Here is a 21,095-nt window from a genome sequence, read left to right on the forward strand (position 1 = left end):
CAGAGTGGCCATAAATAGGTTAAAATGTTAATGAGGTAAGGCAGAAGGAAGATAAAAATTGAATATGCAGAAAAACAAGATGCTTTTTTGCAGAGTTTAATTACTTGTTTGTTTTAAAATTGCATTTGGTATATTCTTTTTCTGAAAGCTACGTAACTTGTTTGATGTATAAGAGGCAGCTTAAATTAAATGTTTTATGACTTCTAACATAATGTTTAGGATGATGAATTCGAAACGTTTTATTAGGTTACTTATAAATTAAAAAAATAAGTACCTCACTTAAATTATTGTTTTAAAATTACAAAACCAGCCATTAAATTAATTCTGCTGTCACAATACACATTTTTTTCCTGCTCATTTTGTGTCAATGAGTAGTTTTTAGATGTGAAAAACATGATCAATTAAATTCACGTGTTGTTTCCAGAGTTATTATTAGATCTAATAGCATCCAAGAAAAGGGATTATTCTTACCTGCCATAAAATTCTAAACATATTATTACACGAAAGGGTATTTTCTTATATCCTTGGGAAATAAATCCACCTATTATATAACTGCCAGGGCAGCAAATACTATATAAAGTATCTTCTGTATCAATTTTTTCTCATTAATCATTTTCTTTATTTCATTATTTTACTATATCTACTCACTAAATTACTACTAAATATACAAATATAGTATATTGTATTTTATAGGCTAGAATTGAATGAATGCTTATATAGTTTTGGTAATTAAGTGAAAACATTTTGTATTTCCACACCTTCTGCTTTTCTGAATATACAGTTATAATTTTAAAAATTTACTATGTAGGCAAAAACGTTATAAAAGTCGGTTTACAGGAACTCAATGAAGCGTAGAATTAAGCATCACAGCAGGCTAGCCTGCACTTGTGGTCTGCCCACTGGGAAAGCCTGACACCTGCTGGAATAGAAACAGTTTACAATGCCCTGAATATCCTGAAATCAGTCTGCAGAAAAATACAACTAGGTAAAATAAAACAAATTTGTGAAAAACGTTTAATATAATCTTTAACATAAGATTGACCTTAAGAACCATTACTTATGAAAAGACCTATAGGTTATACACATTTAATTCAACGAACCACATGAAAAACTTATTATCTTTGATTTTAAAATTGGAAATTGGATCCTAAAAGCAAACTCATGTATACCTTGCCATGGGGATACATTCAGCTCCTTCTCCTAAAACTTTGCACCGAGAATGTTGTATATAAACAATAATTTGGGACTCTGAGGCACTGTGCAGTCATCTATCATTGAAAACTCAATTATATTCACCGTACCGTGCCCACTATCAAAAGCAAACTAATGATGCTTGACAAAAGAATTTAATTGCAAAAGTTGGTACATAAAAAGGGATTTCTCCTTAAAGCCTAAATTAACCGTAAAATTAAAGTATTGGAAACTCCCCATGACCTGAGCTTTGCATGATTGCTTTTCAAAAATTTATTTTAAATATCAATTTATTTACATCATTCTTTTATAAACTAATGTTTTTATCGAAGTTTGAATATTGCATATAATAATGCCAGAGAATGAACTATAACTATATAAAGGTACACTAACTAAAAGAAAATGGACCACAAACATAAATTATTATATTTTGTTGTTTAAAAATATTGTTTTTCTGAAAAATTGCTTGAAACATACAAGCAACTATGCTTAAGGTGAATTTATTAGGTTATTAAGGAAGCAAAACAGGAGTCATGTCTCTCTGTATCTGAGGCAAAAAAAAAATAAAATGGGGCCGTATATATGTCCTCTGCATTAAAAAAAATCCACTTAACTCTTTGAAACATTTAATTATTAATCAGCAGAGCCAGCAACAGTCACAAGTGTTTTCCTTTTATTAACTCATTGAGTCTCACAATAATCTTGTGAGATAGGTAATAGTATTATATTACTACTTACTATACAGATGAGAAAGCCACATTTAACAGACAAGGTAATGAGTAATAAACTGCAGAGTCAAGACTTAAAAAGCAGGCAGCCTGGCTCCAGCATCCAGCTATCTTATGTGCCTCTATTCGGGGAAATTTTTTCTTTAATTATTTTATTTCGCTTATGCAGATGTATCCCCCCCAATTAATTCAGCTATAGAAAAAATAAACTCCAGATAAACAAATGCACTCTTTTTAATTTGCTCCCATGTGTGCAATAAAAGGGAGAATGAAAATCTGTCCAACAAGCAGGCAGTCCTTCAGCACGAGAAATGACCTTCTAATTCTGACGTACAGGGGCGGAAAGAGCATGTATTTAGGATGGCTGTGATGTTGACGGAAATCCTTCATGCCCCCTCTCTTCTCCATTCTTCTTTTCTCCATGCCTGCTTTTCTCTTTTATCCGTTGTATCTTTTCATCCTTTCCTGTATTTCTTTCTTTCTCTTTTTCTTCTTCAACCCCCTCTGATTTTGGCAGGAGGCATATAAAATTATTGTTCATGGCTTTCTGTGACATGTTTGCAGTCTGTCTGTATGTATGTATTTTTATTGTGGTAAAATATGCATTACATAAAATGTGCAATTCTACCTGTCTTTAAGTGCACAGTTCTGTGGCATTAAGTATGTTCACATTGTTCTGCAGCTGTCACCACCATCTATTTCCAGAACGTTTTCATCTTTCCAAACTGAAGGTCTGTGTCCATTTAAATAATAACTCCTCATTCCTCCCTCCCCAACCACGGTCCCCAGCAACCACTATTCTACTTTCTGTCTCTGTGAATTTAACTATTTTAGGTACACCAGATAAGTGGGACCATAGGATATTTGTCCTTTTGTGACTAGCTTATTTCACTTGGCATAATATCTTCAAGGTTCATTCATGTTGTAGCATGTATCAGAATTTTCTTCATTTTTATGTTTGAATAATATCCCATTGTGTGTGTTTGTGTGCATGTATGTATATAGTTTTTCTTTTCCATTCATCTATCAACAGACACTTGAGTTTGCTTCTACCTTTTGACTATTCTGATGCATGATATTTTAATGATGTCCTCAAATTAGGATAGCATGCCAGGGAGAACATTTACCCTGACTAGTGGTGCCATCTAAAATCTGTTCTCTTTCTGCTAATTTAGAGCACATATTTATCCTCAGGGACTTAATAATTGAACTGTTGAACCATATGAGGCTTTATTTGAATGTTTTTCTCCCTGATTATTGACATCAATAATGATAGGTTTATTAAGATAAAATCTTGCCTTTAAAATTTTATTTTCCTCATTAAACAAACTACTTCTTTTTACTAATTTATATTTTAAAAAGAGAGAGAGAGCAGGAATTGACCACATATGTCAGATTGCTATGGAGTTGAGAATAAAATGAACCAGATGGATTTGCAAGAGTAGTAAGCACTTATTAAAAACACATGAATACTTTTTATATATTTAGGATATGTTTATCACACGTATCATCATTGAATTTGGTGGGGATTTAATTGCTATGGAATTGAGGGGTTTAGTGTACAATGATATACAACACTGTCATTTCATAATTTGTCTATTAGTCATGGTCAAACTTAGTTAACTTTTTGTTGGGATTTATTTGCATGCGATAATAATATTATAATTAAGACAATAGTGTTCTTTATGAGATAAATTAGTGACAACATGAATAAATTATTTCCTTATGAAAGATTAATTAATATTTTTTTCTCTAAATTAAATCCCACCAGAGACTTAGTTCTTTCCTTGAGGCATTTATGAATTCATTAGTACATCTGTATGTTGTCATTTGTACTTTGTAGTCATCTTTAGAAACAAGGTGAAGAAGTGGCCATTTGAGGTCTCACACTTTCTCAAGTCAGGGAGGCGTGGGTGAGTGCTAGGTGCGGTGTAGGAGGTTATTACTAGAGTCACCAGATAATCCTATTTTTGGGAAGAGTGTCAATTTTCATGAACAGTCATGTCTGTGTTGGTTTGTCTCATCTTCCTCTTGTTCCCCTTTAAATCTTCAAGTTCATCGCAGTTAGGGGATGACAGGAAACAAAGATCCTTCAATCCAGAATGTCTCCCCCAAACATAAGATCTTCAACTTCTGAGAGAAAATTATATACCATTGGCTTGATTTATGGTGGAGTTTTTACTCTTTTACCTTGACTTCTAATGAGCACTCTAATGACTTGGTATCTTCATACTATTATGCCAATTAAAGCAAGAGCAGGTTATTAATGTGGAAATTTAAACATTTCGCCTCTTAGGAATTGGATGACAAGTAATTTATTAATCTGAGTTCCAAGGACTAGTATAACTGAACAATGTCAATTCTTAGATTGTTGCCCCCTATTTCTTTGGAAAATATTATGTGTGGACATTACTTAAAGGCATCCTTGTTGCTTCAGGCCACTCTCACTCAGTTCTGGATAAGAATGGGTATGACTGGGCGGTGATTTGGACAATTAATGGAAGTTTTTCTTAATGTAGTCTTTTCGTTAGCTCCCTCAAGAAAGATTGGGTTTCTAAAATGTTCAAATCAAAATATAGCACATTCTTCATTTACAATGCCTTCTTAGTTCATTATCTACAAGCCTTCGAGTTTTGAGTTATAAAAGATTCTTTTTCCATCTTCTGTTTTATATGTTCAACCAGCGAGGCCTTTGCTCGTAACCAAAGTTGTCTGGTTTCCCCTAGAACAAACCTTTCACCTATTAACTTGGAAAATCCAAAGAATCAATACAACCTTTTTTCAGTACATGTGGCTCCACAAAAGCAACAGAGTTATTACCCTTAAAGAGAATCCCAAATGCGGTCTGCTAGATGGAGGGTTATGACCCCATGGAAAAAGCTAAATACTTCAAAGTGACTGCTCTCCATCCACCATAATCAGTCTAGAAAGGTACAAAGGATTTCTTAAGTCTCAGCAAATGCTTGTCTGGGATCATTGCATTTGCCTTTAAACTGCCTGTCACCATTTCTCTATGCTTAATTTTCTATTTTTAAACCTACATTTTCAGATAATTTGGTTTTAAAATTATATTTACAATTTTAACATCCCTTAATGAGCTTATTACATCGGTAGCATCAACCTAATTATGAGTCACACCAGGGGCTCTTTTGCTGTGGATAGTTCTTCCAGTTTCTTCTGGATCAAAGATTGCTGGGCCATGAGCAATCTGCTCATCCGCTTCTTTGCCTCCCCAACTATTTTAGCCATGAGACTGTTTTACTCTTTAGGATGTTAACAGGTCTCTGCCAGGTAACAATGCCATTTTGCTCACAGAGAATAAGTATATTTTTTTCTTTGCAAAACCCCAAGTATATAGAGATGGTGGTGCTTTTAATTCTTTGGCCACACTCTCCACCCTCCATAATCATTCAGCAAGTGACACATTAAACCTGTGTCACACGATTTAATTGTGCTTCTGTTGAAGTTAGTCATTCTCAGTAATTAGGACCATCACTGAATTTGCATGAGGAATCTAGTTAATTTTTTAAAGATCCTTTTATTATGACACTCTTAATTTTAAATCCTCCCAACTTTTATGTCTTGCTTTTTCCAGTTCTTTGTTTTACATTTTTTGCCTCAAGTATCACCAGTGATTTAGCAAAATGCACCAATATGTCTTTTTATCTCTTTAAGAGGCCTGATTTTTTAAACATCTCATTCAAAACAATCTTATGGAGTAAGTCCTATTGTCCTGTCTTCCTAAAATGGATGACAATGTGGAATGATTAAGTCTAGCTAATTAACATAGCCATTTTTTTTCTTTTTCTATGTTGTTTTCTGGAGTTTGTGTATATGGACTTAAGTGAGGTTTTACTTTGTTTTTGTCCTCTTGGAATTTATTGAGCTTCTTAGATATGACAGTTGATTTCTTTTTAAGTCAAATTGAGAATGCTTTATTTTTTTTCAAATATTTATTCTGTTCCAATCTCTCTCTCTCCTACTCTTCTAGAACTTGAGCTACATAGTTTTAGACCACTTGAATTTTTGTTCAATTATATTTTAACCTGTTTTTCTCTGTACTTCAATTTGGATGGTTTCTACTGCCCAGTCTTTAAAGTTCATTGATCTTCATTTCTACAGTGTCTAAACTTCTATTAAGCATATCCAGTCAATTTTTAGTTTGTATATTGTATGCTTCTTGTTCTATTTAATGATTAACTGTTTTAAAATCTGGGGTGCTAATTCCCACAGCTATGTCATTTCTGTTTTGTTTGTTTTTTCTATTTACTAAATTTTTATTCTATGTATTAGTCCTATTTTTCTGTTTTTCTTATAATTAATTTTTTGTTTGTTTTTCATGCCAGGCACTGTGGGCATTAATTAAGCTATTAAAGAGACTGGATTTTGTTGTCTGCAAGCACAACAGATTATGCACCCCAAGATTCAAGGGGACCCCTTTGTTGACTTTTAAAATGACATCTCTAACAAGCCCTCTCATTTCATTAATTTTCCCCATGTGTTTTAACCACTCCAGCATCCCCAAACTCAGATCTCTGTTGCCTTCACCTGGTGTTCTCTCTTTTTGGAATCTACCCCTCTGTAACGTCATTGGAAAACTGTTCCCAGGCAGAAAACCAGATTGAATGTGGAGCTCACACCATGTGTTTCCCTTCTCTCAAGAAACATATTACTGTATTGTCTACATTGTCCAACATTTGAAAACTGTTGCTTTATGTATCTTGTCCAGATTTATAATTTTTTCCATTGAAAGGTAAATATGATCCTCTTTTATGGCCAGAGACAGAACTCTCTGAAATTCATGTTTTTTTTAGTTTGTTATATAAAAAATGATAGAATAAGCTCATTTAACTCATAAGAAACTAAGGTTTGCTTTAACAAAATGTAGTGAATTTGTAGATTAATTTGAAGAGAATTGACACATTAACATTGGCTTTCCCACTAATTAACATGGTTTATTGGATTTTCTTTAAGGTCATTCTAGAAAACTTAGAATTTTTATATGTTAAAACTTACACTTCTTTTGTTGGGTTTATTATTAAGTACATTATTCTTGTTATTTTTTTGCTATTGTAAAGAGTATCTTCTTGAATTTGTTGTTGGTACATAGAAATGTAACTGGTCTTAACCTTGAGGGTAAATTAGTATAAATTGACTTTTTTATTAGTTATAAAAACTTATATTTAAGTTAATTACATTGCTAAACTCTTTTATTAATTATAATAATCTACTTCTAGAATATTTTGCATTTTCTTTGTTTACAATCATTATCTGTTAAATAACAAGATTTTCCCCTCTTTTTTGATCTTTATACCATTTTTTATTTATTTACTTAAGTCTTCCTGGTTATAATTCAAAGTAATGGACCTAGATCTGAGTCTTTGATTTCAGTTCTAATATTAATATTTTCAACAAGGGCGGCCTTGGATTTTGACTTATCTTACAGCTAAATACTGCAGCTTCTCCCTTTATGTCTGATTTGTTCCTTCTTTATTTTGGTCTTGTAGTGTTTCTTTCGTTTTATGAGCACAGCGATGCTGCAATGTTTGTTTTCTCTCATATTTATTTATTTTAAAGCTAGTTATCAATCTTTCAAGGTATCTGATCTACACTACTGGCAGAAGTACATCTATGAAAATAATTTTGATGAAAAGAATTATTTTTGACAGTGATTTTTTTTTGTTCTAACAATAATAATCTCTTCCTTAGGAATTGGTGTGCTTATGTACATACCAGGTTGTCTCCCACAGTGATACTGGACAACCAGGTCACTTATATTCCAGGTGGGAGAGGATCCTGTGGTTGGCCAAGTGGATCCTGTCCTCAGAGGTAGGTAATGTTTCTGGAAAGTAGCCACTGCATGCACCGTAATTGTTTATGTCCTGGAATATATAAAGTTCGTAATCCCAGATACATATGTGTAGTAAGGTGAGGGGACAGTACTCACATTAGACTAAGATTATGAACTTTAGTAAGTTAAAACACAGATACTAATAACACTTGCCTCATATGGTCATTTTTAGATGTACTTTCTCATCTCTCAAGTTTTAAAATGCGACAACGCAGTAATATACCTAGCCTAGAGCCTTGTGCTTTGCGAGTGTTCAATAAATGTTAACTCTCATGCTTGTTTCTGTCTTTACTATCACTATTACTTTTATTTTATGAACAATCTTGTCCTTTAATTCCTTCCAAAATCCATACACAAATTCAAATATTTATTGATAATTTTCTTTTCATACTAGTTCAGAGAGACGTCCATAATTTGGCTCAGATTCTAAAATTTGGAAAGCTACTAGTTGCAATTATGCATGGTAAAGATACTAAGTGTGGCCTTTCTTCTTGTGTCTAATTTAATAGCCTGTGTTATTTGATTTTGGTTTTTTAAAAAATCTATGTCATTGTCCTAAAATGTGAGGCTAAGTAATTGATAAATACTCTGAATTTACATCGTCACAGTAGCTCAGCTGGGGGTGTTTCTGAAGAGCCTGCAATAAAAACTAAAATTGGTATTCAGGCCGTGATGGCTAATGTTATGCAAATTGTCATACAAATAACTCAGCCAATGAATCTGACACATGGGCAATCTGGAACAGTGCACAGTAAGGATACATAAAATCAAGGTGTTTCTTAGTCCCTTGAGGAATAGCTAAGGTTCATGATCCAGAAAGATAAGCACATCTCAGGGATCCGGGAGAGCTGTGCTCCAGTTCTGCTCTCTGCCTTCACTCCCTCTGTGACAATTTCCTTGTCAATGTGAGACACAAAGAATACATTGTTAATTCTTTGGTAATGAAAATATTATCACAGTAACCCCTATCATACTGCCCTTCTGGGTTCAAGGTGAGCTCTTATTTTTTCTTCTCTTTAAACAAACCAGAAATATTTATCTTTTTATGCCTTTGAATGTCTCTCTTCATTCATTCACTATTTCAATACTTATACAATATTTGACACTTTCTTTCATCATGTTTGAGCTACATGCAACAGAGATCCAGTTTGCCAAAACAAGAATATTGAATCCAATAATAATTCAAATGTCTGCTTGAGCTCACCCTTACAAACTCTAAAAAGTCCATTTCCAAACTGCCTTATTTCCTTTGGCTTTCTTTGTTTTTTTTTTTTTTTTTTCTTTCCTTTTTTTAATTTCAGCATATTAGGGGGGGGGTGCAAAGGTTTAGGTTACATATCTTGCCTTTGTCCCACCTGAGTCAGAGCTTCAAGCATGTCCATTGCCCAGACAGTGCACACTGCATCCATTAGGTGTGAATATACTCATCCCCTTCTCCCCCTCTTACCTGCCCAACACCCGATGAATGTTACTACTATATGAGCACATAAGTGTTGATCAGTTAACACCAATTTGATGGTGAGTACATGTGGTGCTTGCTTTTCCATTCTTGGTATACTTCACTTAGTAGAATGGGCTCCAGCTCTATCCAGGATAATACAAGAGGTGCTAGATCACCATTGTTTTTGTGGCTGAGTAGAACTCCATGGTTTACATATGCCACATTGTATTAATCCACTCATGTATTGATGGGCATTTGGGTTGTTTCCACATCTTGGCAATTGTGAATTGTGCTGCTATAAACATTCTACTGCAGATGTCTTTTTTATAGGATGTCTTTTTTTCCTTTGGGTAGATGCCCAGTTAGTGGGATTGCTGGATGAAATGGTAGATCTACTTGTAGCTCTTTGAGGTATCTCCATATTACTTTCCACAGAGGTTGTAGTAGTTTGCAGTCCCACCAGTACTGTATGAGTGTCCCTTCTGCTCCATATCCACACCAACATTTATTGTTTCAAGACATTTTGATAAAAGCCATTCTTACTGGAGTTAAGTGATATCTCATTGTGGTTTTGATTTGCATTTCCCTGATTATTAGAGATGTTGAGCATTTTTTCATGTTTGTGGACCACTAATCTGTCTTCTTTTGAAAAGTTTCTGTTCATGTCCTTTGCCCACTTTTTAATCAGGTTGTTTGATTTTTTCTTGCTGATTTTCCTGAATTCTATATAGATTCTACTTATCAGCCCTTTATCAGATGTGTAGCATGTGAATATTTTCTCCCATTCTGTAGGCTGTCTGTTTGCTCTTGTGATAGTTTCCTTGGCTGTGCAGAAGCTTTTGAATTTGATCAGGTCCCATTTACTTATTTTTGTTGTTGCTGTGATTGCCTTTGGGGTCTTCCTCAAAAATTCTTTCCCTAGGGAAATGTCTATAAGAGTTTTCCCAACATTTTCTTCTAGAATTCTTATAGTTTAATGCCTTAGGTTTAAGTCTGCTGTCCACTGTGAGTTGGGACTAAAGATGATATTTTACTGGACAGAATTATATACTGAATATAATTTACTGAAATAAATGGAGGTAAATGATTAGCATGCTTTTAGAGGTGGAAAGAACTATATAGCTCATTTTACAATTGAGGAATAACCTCAGACATATTGAGGTACCTGTCAATATGTTTTTTAGCAGAAACGAAAACCCAAGTCCCCTACAGCCCAGTCTGTTATAACGCATTTCCTTCACATATTCAGGGTTTACTCATCTGGTGACTGTTGTTTCCACACAGTTATATGTAACAAACTCTAGGACAAAAACATTGGAGGCTTGCCCACACAACATGGGTTAAAATCCCAGCAATACCACTTTTAAATGTGGGACTTTGAGCAAGTTATTTCATCTCTCTACTCTTCATGATCCATATCAGCAAAATAATACCTTCATCACAGAACTAATGATAATACCTTCATCAAAGAACCAATGTGAGGATTAAGTAAGATAATATGCACCTGTAGACCCATTTGATAAATATCAGCTAAATATTGACATTATATGGATAATAATATTATAATATGGTCAAATTGTGCTTATGACTTACATTTACACACCTAGGGCCTGTAATGTAGTGCCATTCACTAATTATATTGTAATTTTATTGATTGCTGTATTGAAATGTTATATTCATTTCATGTATATTTTCATTCTGTGGTTTCATCTAAGAAATAATATTTTCTCATGTTAGATCTTTTCTGTCTCTCTCAGAGCAATTACTGTATGACAGAAATAGTAGACAGTATAATTTTAAAACTTGGGAGATGAGAAAGTGTAGTTTGAAAATGATAGTGGTTTTCCTAACTTCAAATAGATCACTAATATCTAATTTGTTTCAAGTTGTTTGATACTGATCTGGAAAAATGCAGATCCTTTTAACTATATCAATAGAGGAAATAATAGGAATTGAAATATTAATAGAATAAGTTATCTCCATATAACTCTTTAAAAATCAGAATTAAAAATAAGTTTTAACATTGGCTTAGCTAAATGCATTATTGAGGGAAAAGGTATAATATCTTTAAAAAATTAATGATAGGTATCAATTTAAAATACCCAATATTATAATACTCATTCTTTTTATAATATATTTGAAGAAATATAAATTTGGCAATGATATTGATGGCGAAGATATGATTATAATAATGCCAGCTAACACACACTAAGTGCATATTATATTTCAAGCATGGTTCCAAGTACTTTACATTTATTATTCCAACTGATAATTTAATGTGAGAAAATAATCTCTTTTCCCCCAATGGCTCTCCTCTCTAGATCTCAGAAGATATCAAATCCCGTCTACAGGATGCAACATAAAATCGTTACCTCATTGGACTGGAGGTGCTGTCCTGGATACAGTGGACCGAAATGTCAGCCAAAAGGTGTACTTAATATTAATTTCATAATAACAATTAGAAGCATAAAAATTCTGAAGCATAAGTAACTGATTCTAGTGAAGAAAAGAATTGCATGTTCCCTTTTGAACCAAGGTAAATTAATATGTAGGCAAACTACTAGGACCATTACCTTTTGAGAGTTTCCTAACTTGGTAGCTATTTTAGCACCCTAAAATCTCATAAGCTATCCTTTGATTTCTCCTCCCATTTTTATGTTGGTTCTGTATGACGAGTCAATAGAGATCTAACTAAATATCCTGCTTATTCTTAATTATATGCTATTGAGGCATGTCTTATTAAGATATCAGGAATACTAATTTTATAGTTTTAAATAAATGATTATTAGAAGTGACTCAATGTAGGAACAAGACAACCCTCTAGTTTTATTTCAGTTCAATTATCTGAAATAATGTGCATGTGAATGAAATTCAATATTAAATAATACACAAAGTATGTCATGAATAATTCTCCTTTTTTGTATCTTAATGGAGACATTTTTTTCAACTGAGATTTTGAGGATTTTCCGGTGGCAAGGCTGATCAAACATATGGTAACCCACTGTGGCCTAACATCCATATGACTATTATTTTACTTTCAGCTTTAAACAGGTTTCCTTTGAAAAATAAGATATGGCATCAGCATACATATTTTAAATGAATGAATATTATAAGAAAAGCCATTAGCAGTGGTGGGGAGTTCAATCAAGAGTGTAAGAGACTGTGATTAAAAATTAATGTTAAGTGTGGAGAAACCATTATGCTTCACATTAAGAAAAAGAAAGCATAATACAAAAGCTCTAGGAATCTTGCAGTTTAGTTAGGGATATTATCTATGGTTTTGCTAGCCCATACAATGAGAATCTGTGGGGAAGTTTCACTCGAATGCTGTTTCTTCTGGGTCTGGCTGAAATTTCAGAGATGTTATAAAAATTCAACACATTTTTCAGACTATAAGATGAATATGTACTGCACTTAGAATCAAGTAAAATAAACTTTTAAAGAAAATATAATGTATACTAAAATATTTGGAAATGGGTTAATTTAGCATATTCTAAAATGATCCAAATATGACCGTGCTTTTCAAAGGACTGGATTTGTATGAAGGGCACAAATATACTCACAATGGTGAAGTACATTTGTCTCTAGTTTGTATTTGGCAAATGGTTAAAGATTCTGGGCAGTACTTAGAATTATATTTCTAAAGCCCATATTTATCATCTTATAGAAAGAAGGATATCTTGAGATTATTAATTCCTTCGTCATTATTTCTGGAAGGTTCAAGTGTTTGCTTGCAGAGTATCTTTCTAGAAATGTAGGATATTACAAATCCTATTGCATGTAAAGGGCTGAATGTAGACATGTGGCAGGGAGCAAAGTGTAGAGGTCAAAAAATGTCATAGGCTCCAGCTGATGAGGACTGCTGTTGCTTCATGCTTCATCCTTCTACGCTTACTAATCAATTCTTTGTTATATGGTGGATTACAATATGCATAAGAAGGAAAAAAACAGAACTCCATCATTATAAATACACACACAAGAAACAAAGACTGGTTGACAGTTTGACTATCTGCCAGGTACTGTTATTCCCTTTTTTCAAAGTATTATGTGAAATATATAAATTGAATTCAAGTAGTTTAGCTTGGATTGTTTAATCACACCCTGTATTTTAATTGGAAGCAACCTGTGGATATCTTTTATACTAGATTTACAAATCATTGTCTTAGTTCCCATTGGCAAAAATGTCCCAGGGCAGTTCTGATTATGACCTTCTGTCACAATAGTATAATTCAAACTACTTATTATTCAGGTCTCTGCTAATTAAGGTGTTGTTGAAAGGTGTCTTTTTGGTTGGAATCTGCAGTGGGAATAATGTTCTGATGGCGGAGAGGCCCATTGTGTCATGTTGTCATACAATCAATCTGATATAGCTTTGATTCCAGAAGAAACTCTGGTTGCTCCTACGATACTCTGACTATCCTATTCTTTGCTTTCATTGCAGAACATAAAAACTATTGAATTTTTTTACTAGTGCAATTGATGCACTGCTTGTATCAAGAACTACTGTGTCTCTTTTTCCTTAGAGCCATTCTTCATTATCTGTATCCTGGCAGTGTTTTTGAACATTTTTCCCTTCTGATGCCTACCCAATTACACGCCTCCCTCTTTTTTTCACACTTTATGTATGTGCCAACAGTATTGTTTATTCTCATATGGGAGAGAAAATTGTCTCCCCATAAGAATAAACAGTGTTTTACAATTCTGTCTATGCTGTCTCGTATGACAAGCTGCCCCAAATATGGCAAGAATAGTCAGCTTGGCTCATCCAGTCTTTAACCTCCTCCGAGACCTCAAGCATTTGGAATAACCTGGTTATGGTGCCACCATGACAGCTGCTTCAGTGCCAGTCCCTCAAAACACCAAGAGATCATTTTATTCGTAGAAAATGTGTGAAGTAGTACATAAACTTCACAAATCCTGGCTTCCCCAACAAGTTTCCTTTCCACAGACAAAATAAATTCCATAATGTAAAAATAATGATGTCCTTTTAATTTAGATTATAGTAGGGACATCTTTTACATTTACAAGAAGCATTAATAGATCAAGAATAAGATGAAGGCCGGGCGCGGTGGCTCACGCCTGTAATCCTAGCTCTGGGAGGCCGAGGCGGGTGGATCGCTCGAGGTCAGGAGTTCGAGACCAGCCTGAGCAAGAGTGAGACCCCGTCTCTACTAAAAATAGAAAGAAATTATCTGGCCAACTAAAAATATATATACAAAAAAATTAGCCGGGCATGGTGGCTCATGCCTGTAGTCCCAGCTACTCGGGAGGCTGAGGCAGTAGGATCGCTTAAGCCCAGGAGTCTGAGGTTGCTGTGAGCTAGGCTGACGCCACGGCACTCACTCTAGCCCGGGCAACAAAGTGAGACTCTGTCTCAAAAAAAAAAAAAAAAAAAAAAAAAAAGAATAAGATGGGGTTGCTAGCATCTATACTCTCTTTTACTTCTTCTCCTCCACTTTTCTACCCCTCTTCCTTTTTCTTTCTCCCCCTCTTTCTGTAGATTCATCCCCAGGCTGTTAGGAAGGGATGTGACAACTCCAAATCCATGAGACAATTCTCTCTGGTGTCTTATTCCACAATACACTGATCTGCCACATATGCACTTTAGCTACAACTCAGATAATCAAAATACTGGTAGTTATTGTTCCAGATTACCTTATTAAAAACATTAGTCACACTATCAAAAGGAAACCAATTTTTTAAAAAGTTAAGTGAACAGAACTTTTTTTGAGAAAAAAGGATTATTAAGTCTAACATCAAAGTAATAGTTTTGACATATTTTTCATTTGTTATGCCTTTTTCTCATTTCATATATATAATATTTCCACATAATGAGGGGTGAATCATCAAAGATTAGAGTGTATAAGAGTTTGGCATTCAGAAAGGGATCTAATTTTGTGATATGGTATTCAACACAGTTTTCAAAAAGTCAGTAGTAACATACCACTTAAACCTATTTTATAAAATTTGCAATAATGCACCTTTCCAGTAGATGTCTCTAAAATATTCTGAAGTAGAACAAGGAAATTGTGATTTTCTTTAATGACACAAAGGGCAGGGATTTAAATCCAAATAGTGTCAGATTATAGAGGATGAAAACTTCTTTGCAAATCTGTTTTTAAAAATCCAATCTGCTTTAGTTAGATCCTTTCTGCAGAAAAAAAAAGTATTTTATAAACTCATGTTTTATAAAATTTATCACAAATATTATGAATGCTGAAAACACAGCATGCACAGGTATTAAAATAAACTGACCCCTACCATATGGTATGAATATATGACAAATATTTGGTTTTACAAATGCTGTGAAATAATTCAATATACTATTTAAGAGCTGCTGTAACTAACATTTTAAATATGGGGCCTCTCCAACAACAGTATTTTAAAATGTATTCCACATAATATGATGAAAATTATAGTACTTAAAAGAGGAATAATTTGTATTTCCTGTATTTTTGCATATCTAGTTTTTCCCAGTGGTGGTTAACACTTTCCTCTTTGAGAAACATTACCTCCTATAAGCATCTTGCACAATAAAATTATGATACATTTAGTTAAGGAACACTGTGTACCTTAAGTCTTTGTTACATCAAACTGCCTACTTCAATTTAACTAATAAATCTCAGTAAATCTTTATACATACCCTGAACATTCACTATGCAAGTGTTCGCTTGATATTGCAGAAGCAGCTAGAAATCTGTCTTCTCAAGCCATCCAGGAAAGCCTTCTGGTTTTGAAGGGGAGAGGGCAAGCATCCTCATTACTGAGTTGCTATCAATGACTTCCTCCATATGGCTCAAAGGCCTGGAAGGAAAACAAAAAAACTTGCAAATAAAACCTGTCTAATTAAAAAAGAAAAAAAATCTAATAAGGAAGCTGTTGCTTTTGCTTTTGACACTTGCTGACCTTGCTTCCTTTTCTCTAAGTCCTTTATCTGACAAGGTCAGGATCTTTTTTCCATTGCAAGGGAAAAAAAGAGTTATTGTGTTGGGAGAAAAGGAAAAAAAAAGAATCCAATTTAGAAAATATATTTCATTTTTTAAAAATCTGAAGTACACAAAGATCTTTAAGATTTAGTTGATTTAAAAGCCCTTCTGTCTCTGCACCTATGGCTTAGAAGTGACCAAGAAAAAAAGACTTAGAAATCTGCACTCTATGGAACAAAGCAAAAGTCTGTGCTTAAGCAAAAGAGAAGATAGATTGCTTGGAAAATCTAGAATCTGTGGCAATCCTTGTGGTAGAGAATGCATTTGGGGAGATGGAAAGATTGCTAATAAAAAACAAAAGAGCAACGATCAACAAGACTCTTTATCACAGGAAAGTAACTGACTCTACTGTCAGAGATCCTATCATCTCTAGGCTGTGTCTACTCAAATCCCCTGCAGTAAGTTGGGATGAATGCAAGTATTGAACTCCAGTCCATAAACAGAGCTAGGAAAAGATAACATAAACTATTGAATTTGTAAAACAGGCATTTCAAGTTTTTAACAGCCTTGGCAGAGATTCCATCCAGTGAATTCCAGAGCAAAGAGGTTCATGTGACAATTGGATCTCAAGGATCTTTGTGTGATGCTTAATAGTTGTTTCTTTTACTGGGGAGTACAGTTTTCTCACCAAGTTTCTAGAAACAATTAATTTAACGATAACTATAGCTAAGAGCAAACGGGAAGCTTTATGTGTGTTGAATGATTCTAGCAATTTCAATTTTAAATGATAAAAATTTCTAGCATTATTTGAATCCAACATTTACATACCAAGTAAAAATAATCCACTAATATTGAAAATTGAGCTGATTTCATTCCAGACACATAACTTAATTGTTTTATGTTGAATTTATTTTTGATACTGAATTGATATTATTTTGATATTATACATGATAAAAGATGGTCCAGACTGATAGTTTCCCAATATCATTAGATTACCTAGGACTGGGATTCTAATTGATGATTTTTGTTTTTTTCTGAGATTCAAAAAATTCATACTCATGAAGTCTGAAAGAAATACTTTAAAATTTAAACTTTTGTCTCTTTTTCATTGTCTTTAATAATGTATTATAAATTTCTGAATTATAATTACCAAATAAGCTATGCACTTAGAACGATTAGCATATACTAATAAGTAAACTAAAGTAAGCACCAAATGATTCAAAAGTTCTAGTAACTATATAACCATAGTTAATGATAAACCGATCATTCTACTAAAACTGAGTATTTTATGAAGTCTAGCAGTGCATGACCATGGGCCCAACAAAATTCTAATTCTGAAAAATATTTCTCAGATGTTGGCATGATAGGAATTCCATTCATCATGCATCCTACAAAATAAATCCTTTATTATGTCCTCACAATTAACTTGGAATGAGTTAATATTATAATTTTTATAACTAAGTTTGTCAGATATTATACTTTATAATGATGTTTTTGCCAACAGGTATGGCTTGATTTCAGTGTTTTAAAAACTGGTAGACCCCATTGGTACGTACTGGCTAAACACAGTCTTGGAGTTGGGGAATATGGAATGTTGCTGGATAGGAGTAAGGAGCGATAGTCTAGTTTCTGAGTGGAAAGGGGATTTTATTTCTGAGACATTCTAAATTTGTCAGTGGGCTCTAGAACTGATTGCTGCAAAGGCAGCAGGAACACTGTTCCTATGCTTCCATGCTCAGCAGTAACTCTTCAGGGATCTCGTGTTGTAATAATAGAGAATGGCAATATCTATGTGAGTGAATCTGGAAGCTGTGAAAAGCACCTTGCACCCCCAGCCCATTTCACTTACACTTTATAATGGTCCACTTCCTTATGGAATGATGCGATACTCAAGGTTTTCATTGGTTTGACTTTTAATAAATCATGTCTTGAACTTATGCCCTTGTTATCAACAGGCATGCAGTTTAAGAATCCGTGAAGACTGATTTCTGGATTGCAATTTTAGGATGAAACTATTGGTATTTTCTGCCTTATAACAGTGAATTTACCTGTTAGAATTGGAAAATTTAGCAATTTGTTCTAAATGAGTGTTTCTAACCAGGGCCATGCATCAAAATCACCTGTAGAGTTTTAAAAAAAATACACAAGTGCCCAATTCCCCAGAATTGATCTACCAAATCAGAATCTCAGGTAGAGAAATGGAAAGAACATGGACACTTAATGTTTCAAGGTTTATAAGAACTTCTGATTTCCATCCATGCTGGAAAAACCAGTATTCAAAGGGATGTAAAAAAAAAAAAATAATGTGTCAGAAGTTAATGATAGAAAAGGAAACTTGAATGGTGACTTTGTATACCCCCAAACAATGTAGTCTTTGTTTTCACTGAGTTATGCCTCCCTTGTAACAAAGTATCCGCCACCTACCAAGTTATGGCGCTGCCTTTAAATGCACCTGCTGGGTCTCTCCTTGTGATCTAGCTCAAAAAGTTAATCAGGGAAAGACCATTTTTCATCTTGTTAAATCCACCTGTTCTTACTGCTATACCTCTTTATAAATTTGTATCCTGAACATTCTACCACTGCTCAGACAAACAGGCAAAATGGTAAGGTGGGAAGTTGCTAGGGAGGATTTATCTTGACACTTTATTGCAGTGGTTTTCAAACTTCAGTGTTCATCACCTGGAGGGCTCATTAAAACACAGATTGCTGCCCTACTCCAGAGTTTCTTAAAATTCTTAGGAGTTTAAGTGTTTCTTAAGTTAGTAGGTGTGCAGTGGAGCCCTAGAAGTTACAGTGCCAAAAATTCCCAGGTGATGCTGATACTACTGATTCAGGGGCCCCAGTTTGAGAACCATGGCTTTACTCTCTAGTTACACTTGGGTAGATTTACATTTAAGCTGCCAGCAGAAAATCCTTTATTATACCAGCTAAGGAGGAACCATGATAAAAAAATTTATGCAATTATTTAATGGATGTATTTGTATGAATTAATTTGAATTTAGGCTATAAGAACCTTCTTTTAAATTTTTTCTTATTATTTTAGAGATGGTGTCTCACTATATTACCCAGGCTGGCCTTGAACTCTTAGCCTGATTTGCATGAGTCCTAAGCCTCATGAATAGCTGAAACAGGCACATGCACCAGGCCCAGTTTATGAGAACCTTATTGCTAGGATTTAGCAGAACATCAACACTCTTTCCCACCTTCCTCAGCCCACAAGTGGTTATACTTTTCCCCAAGTTTAGATTGTTTCTGTCCACTAAATAAACCAAAAATTACTCGGGACTTTATATAGTACAGTGGAGGAAAAGAAATAAAAAAAAGTCGAATATATTATACTTTGTATGGAGTAGAGAAGCTTCAGTATTATTGTCACAACCACCTATGCCTTAGGGAGGATAATTAACATGTGCCAAAGATGCAGTTTCATTGGTTCATAATTTCACATGGGAATAAGCACAGCCAGACACAAAACACTTGTTTCCTCATGTCTGACATGCAGACTTCAATGGATACATTGTTCATTAGAAGTCTGCAAATTACAGACATATGTTATTCAACATGTTCAATATTTTTAATAAATCTTCCCTCTAAATTATTTTCCCCAGTGAAATACTATTTAGCCATTTAAAATATTCCTTGATTTATGGAAAATGGGAAGCCATTCTTTAGCAGAGTAAATTTATTTTACAAGAATTTCTGTATGTTGTGTGTTGATCTCCTTGAAACAAACCTATAATAGTTGACCTTTACTTTTAGGCCATTTTGAGACTATGTATTTTTTAAAAACCTGAGAGCAACTCATTTAAGTGGCACTATTAATTAAATAGCTATATTTTTCAGTAAGAAATGTGTAGCTCTCTCCCTTATTTCTAAGTAGACCACCAGTTGGAAATTGCCTTGTTAAACAATCAGCCTTTGTGGCCGTCCACTTAAAAAGCTGCTATGGCTTTTAACACAGCAGATTTTTAAAATCCTTTCAATTATGCAGGCAGTTTACATCTGCTAGTTTACACAGCTCCCCCAAACTACCACCCATTTTCGCCCAAAGGAGGCCTGAATAATTTTATTCTTCCCAGACAGAATTAGAGTCGTGCACTTCCAACTCCAATTGGTGTCATATTGCCCTATGGTTGGGGGCGGAGCAGCTTACTCTGCAATCATCCCAGCCCATCATGCTTCGGTACACGGGAAAATGAATGTCAGCCACATTACTGCTCAGGACTGGAAAACATGAGGCAGTCCTAGTGCTTAACTCTCTCCCTTCTCTTTCTGCTTCTATCCAGCCCAGGAACAGCAGCAACTGATACACACCAACCAGGCTGAAAGTCACGCAGCTATTGGCAGAGGGTCAGCGGAGCAGCAGCAGCAGCAGCAGCAGCAAGACTGTGGTGACCCAGGTCATAGACTGTAATTACTATCATCTCTAACCCAATTGTTGTCAGCACTATTTATTACAATTTCCAAACAAGAAATCTCTTAGCTGTCAAATGTTTGATGGTGACACATTAACATACCTCTCAATTCTTTTCTATTGGTGCTGGATATTGTAGATGAGCGGTAGGTTCCCAGACCGAAAGGACCATGCATCAACATAATTATTGGATCTGTGTGTGCAAACACAGGAGAGTAAAAATGCTGTGATACTGGATTGTAAGGAAATCACACGTTTCCAAAAGAAAAGCAAATTTTGTCCTTCAAACAGGATGATCATAGAAGAATGTTGACATGGAAGGAAAGGCTTGATCTTGTTAAGAGAAGCTGGAAGGCTCTCTTCCATTGGTTGATAAGAGATCATTGAAGGGTATTGATCACTGACTAAGAAAAGAAATTGTGGCTAAAAACCAACAAGAACCTCGTGTTGATCCAAAGTTGGCATGTCACATATTTTCTCATATTTCTAACATAAATGCTTTTTCATTTCATTTAGACTTTAGCTCTTAGAAACATAAGGTTGG

The 21,095-nt window shown here is 34.4% G+C and overlaps 1 protein-coding gene across 4 annotated transcripts in view; it reads left to right on the forward strand.

Moving 5' to 3' along the window:
- MMRN1 (multimerin 1) overlaps positions 1-21,095 on the forward strand; it is a 48,185-nt gene that overhangs the window by 7,978 nt on the left and 19,112 nt on the right. For all 4 annotated transcript variants that reach the window (XM_045536840.1, XM_045536839.1, XM_045536843.1 and 1 more), the window contains exons 3-5: positions 7,629-7,748; positions 11,533-11,639; positions 20,424-20,537. In XM_045536840.1, coding sequence (XP_045392796.1) covers positions 7,629-7,748; positions 11,533-11,639; positions 20,424-20,537 — 341 coding nt within the window. The remainder of the gene's footprint in view (positions 1-7,628; positions 7,749-11,532; positions 11,640-20,423; positions 20,538-21,095) is intronic.

The sequence above is a fragment of the Lemur catta genome, chromosome 24 (genome assembly GCF_020740605.2).
Source record: "Lemur catta isolate mLemCat1 chromosome 24, mLemCat1.pri, whole genome shotgun sequence".
Classification (NCBI taxonomy): Eukaryota; Metazoa; Chordata; class Mammalia; order Primates; family Lemuridae; genus Lemur; species Lemur catta.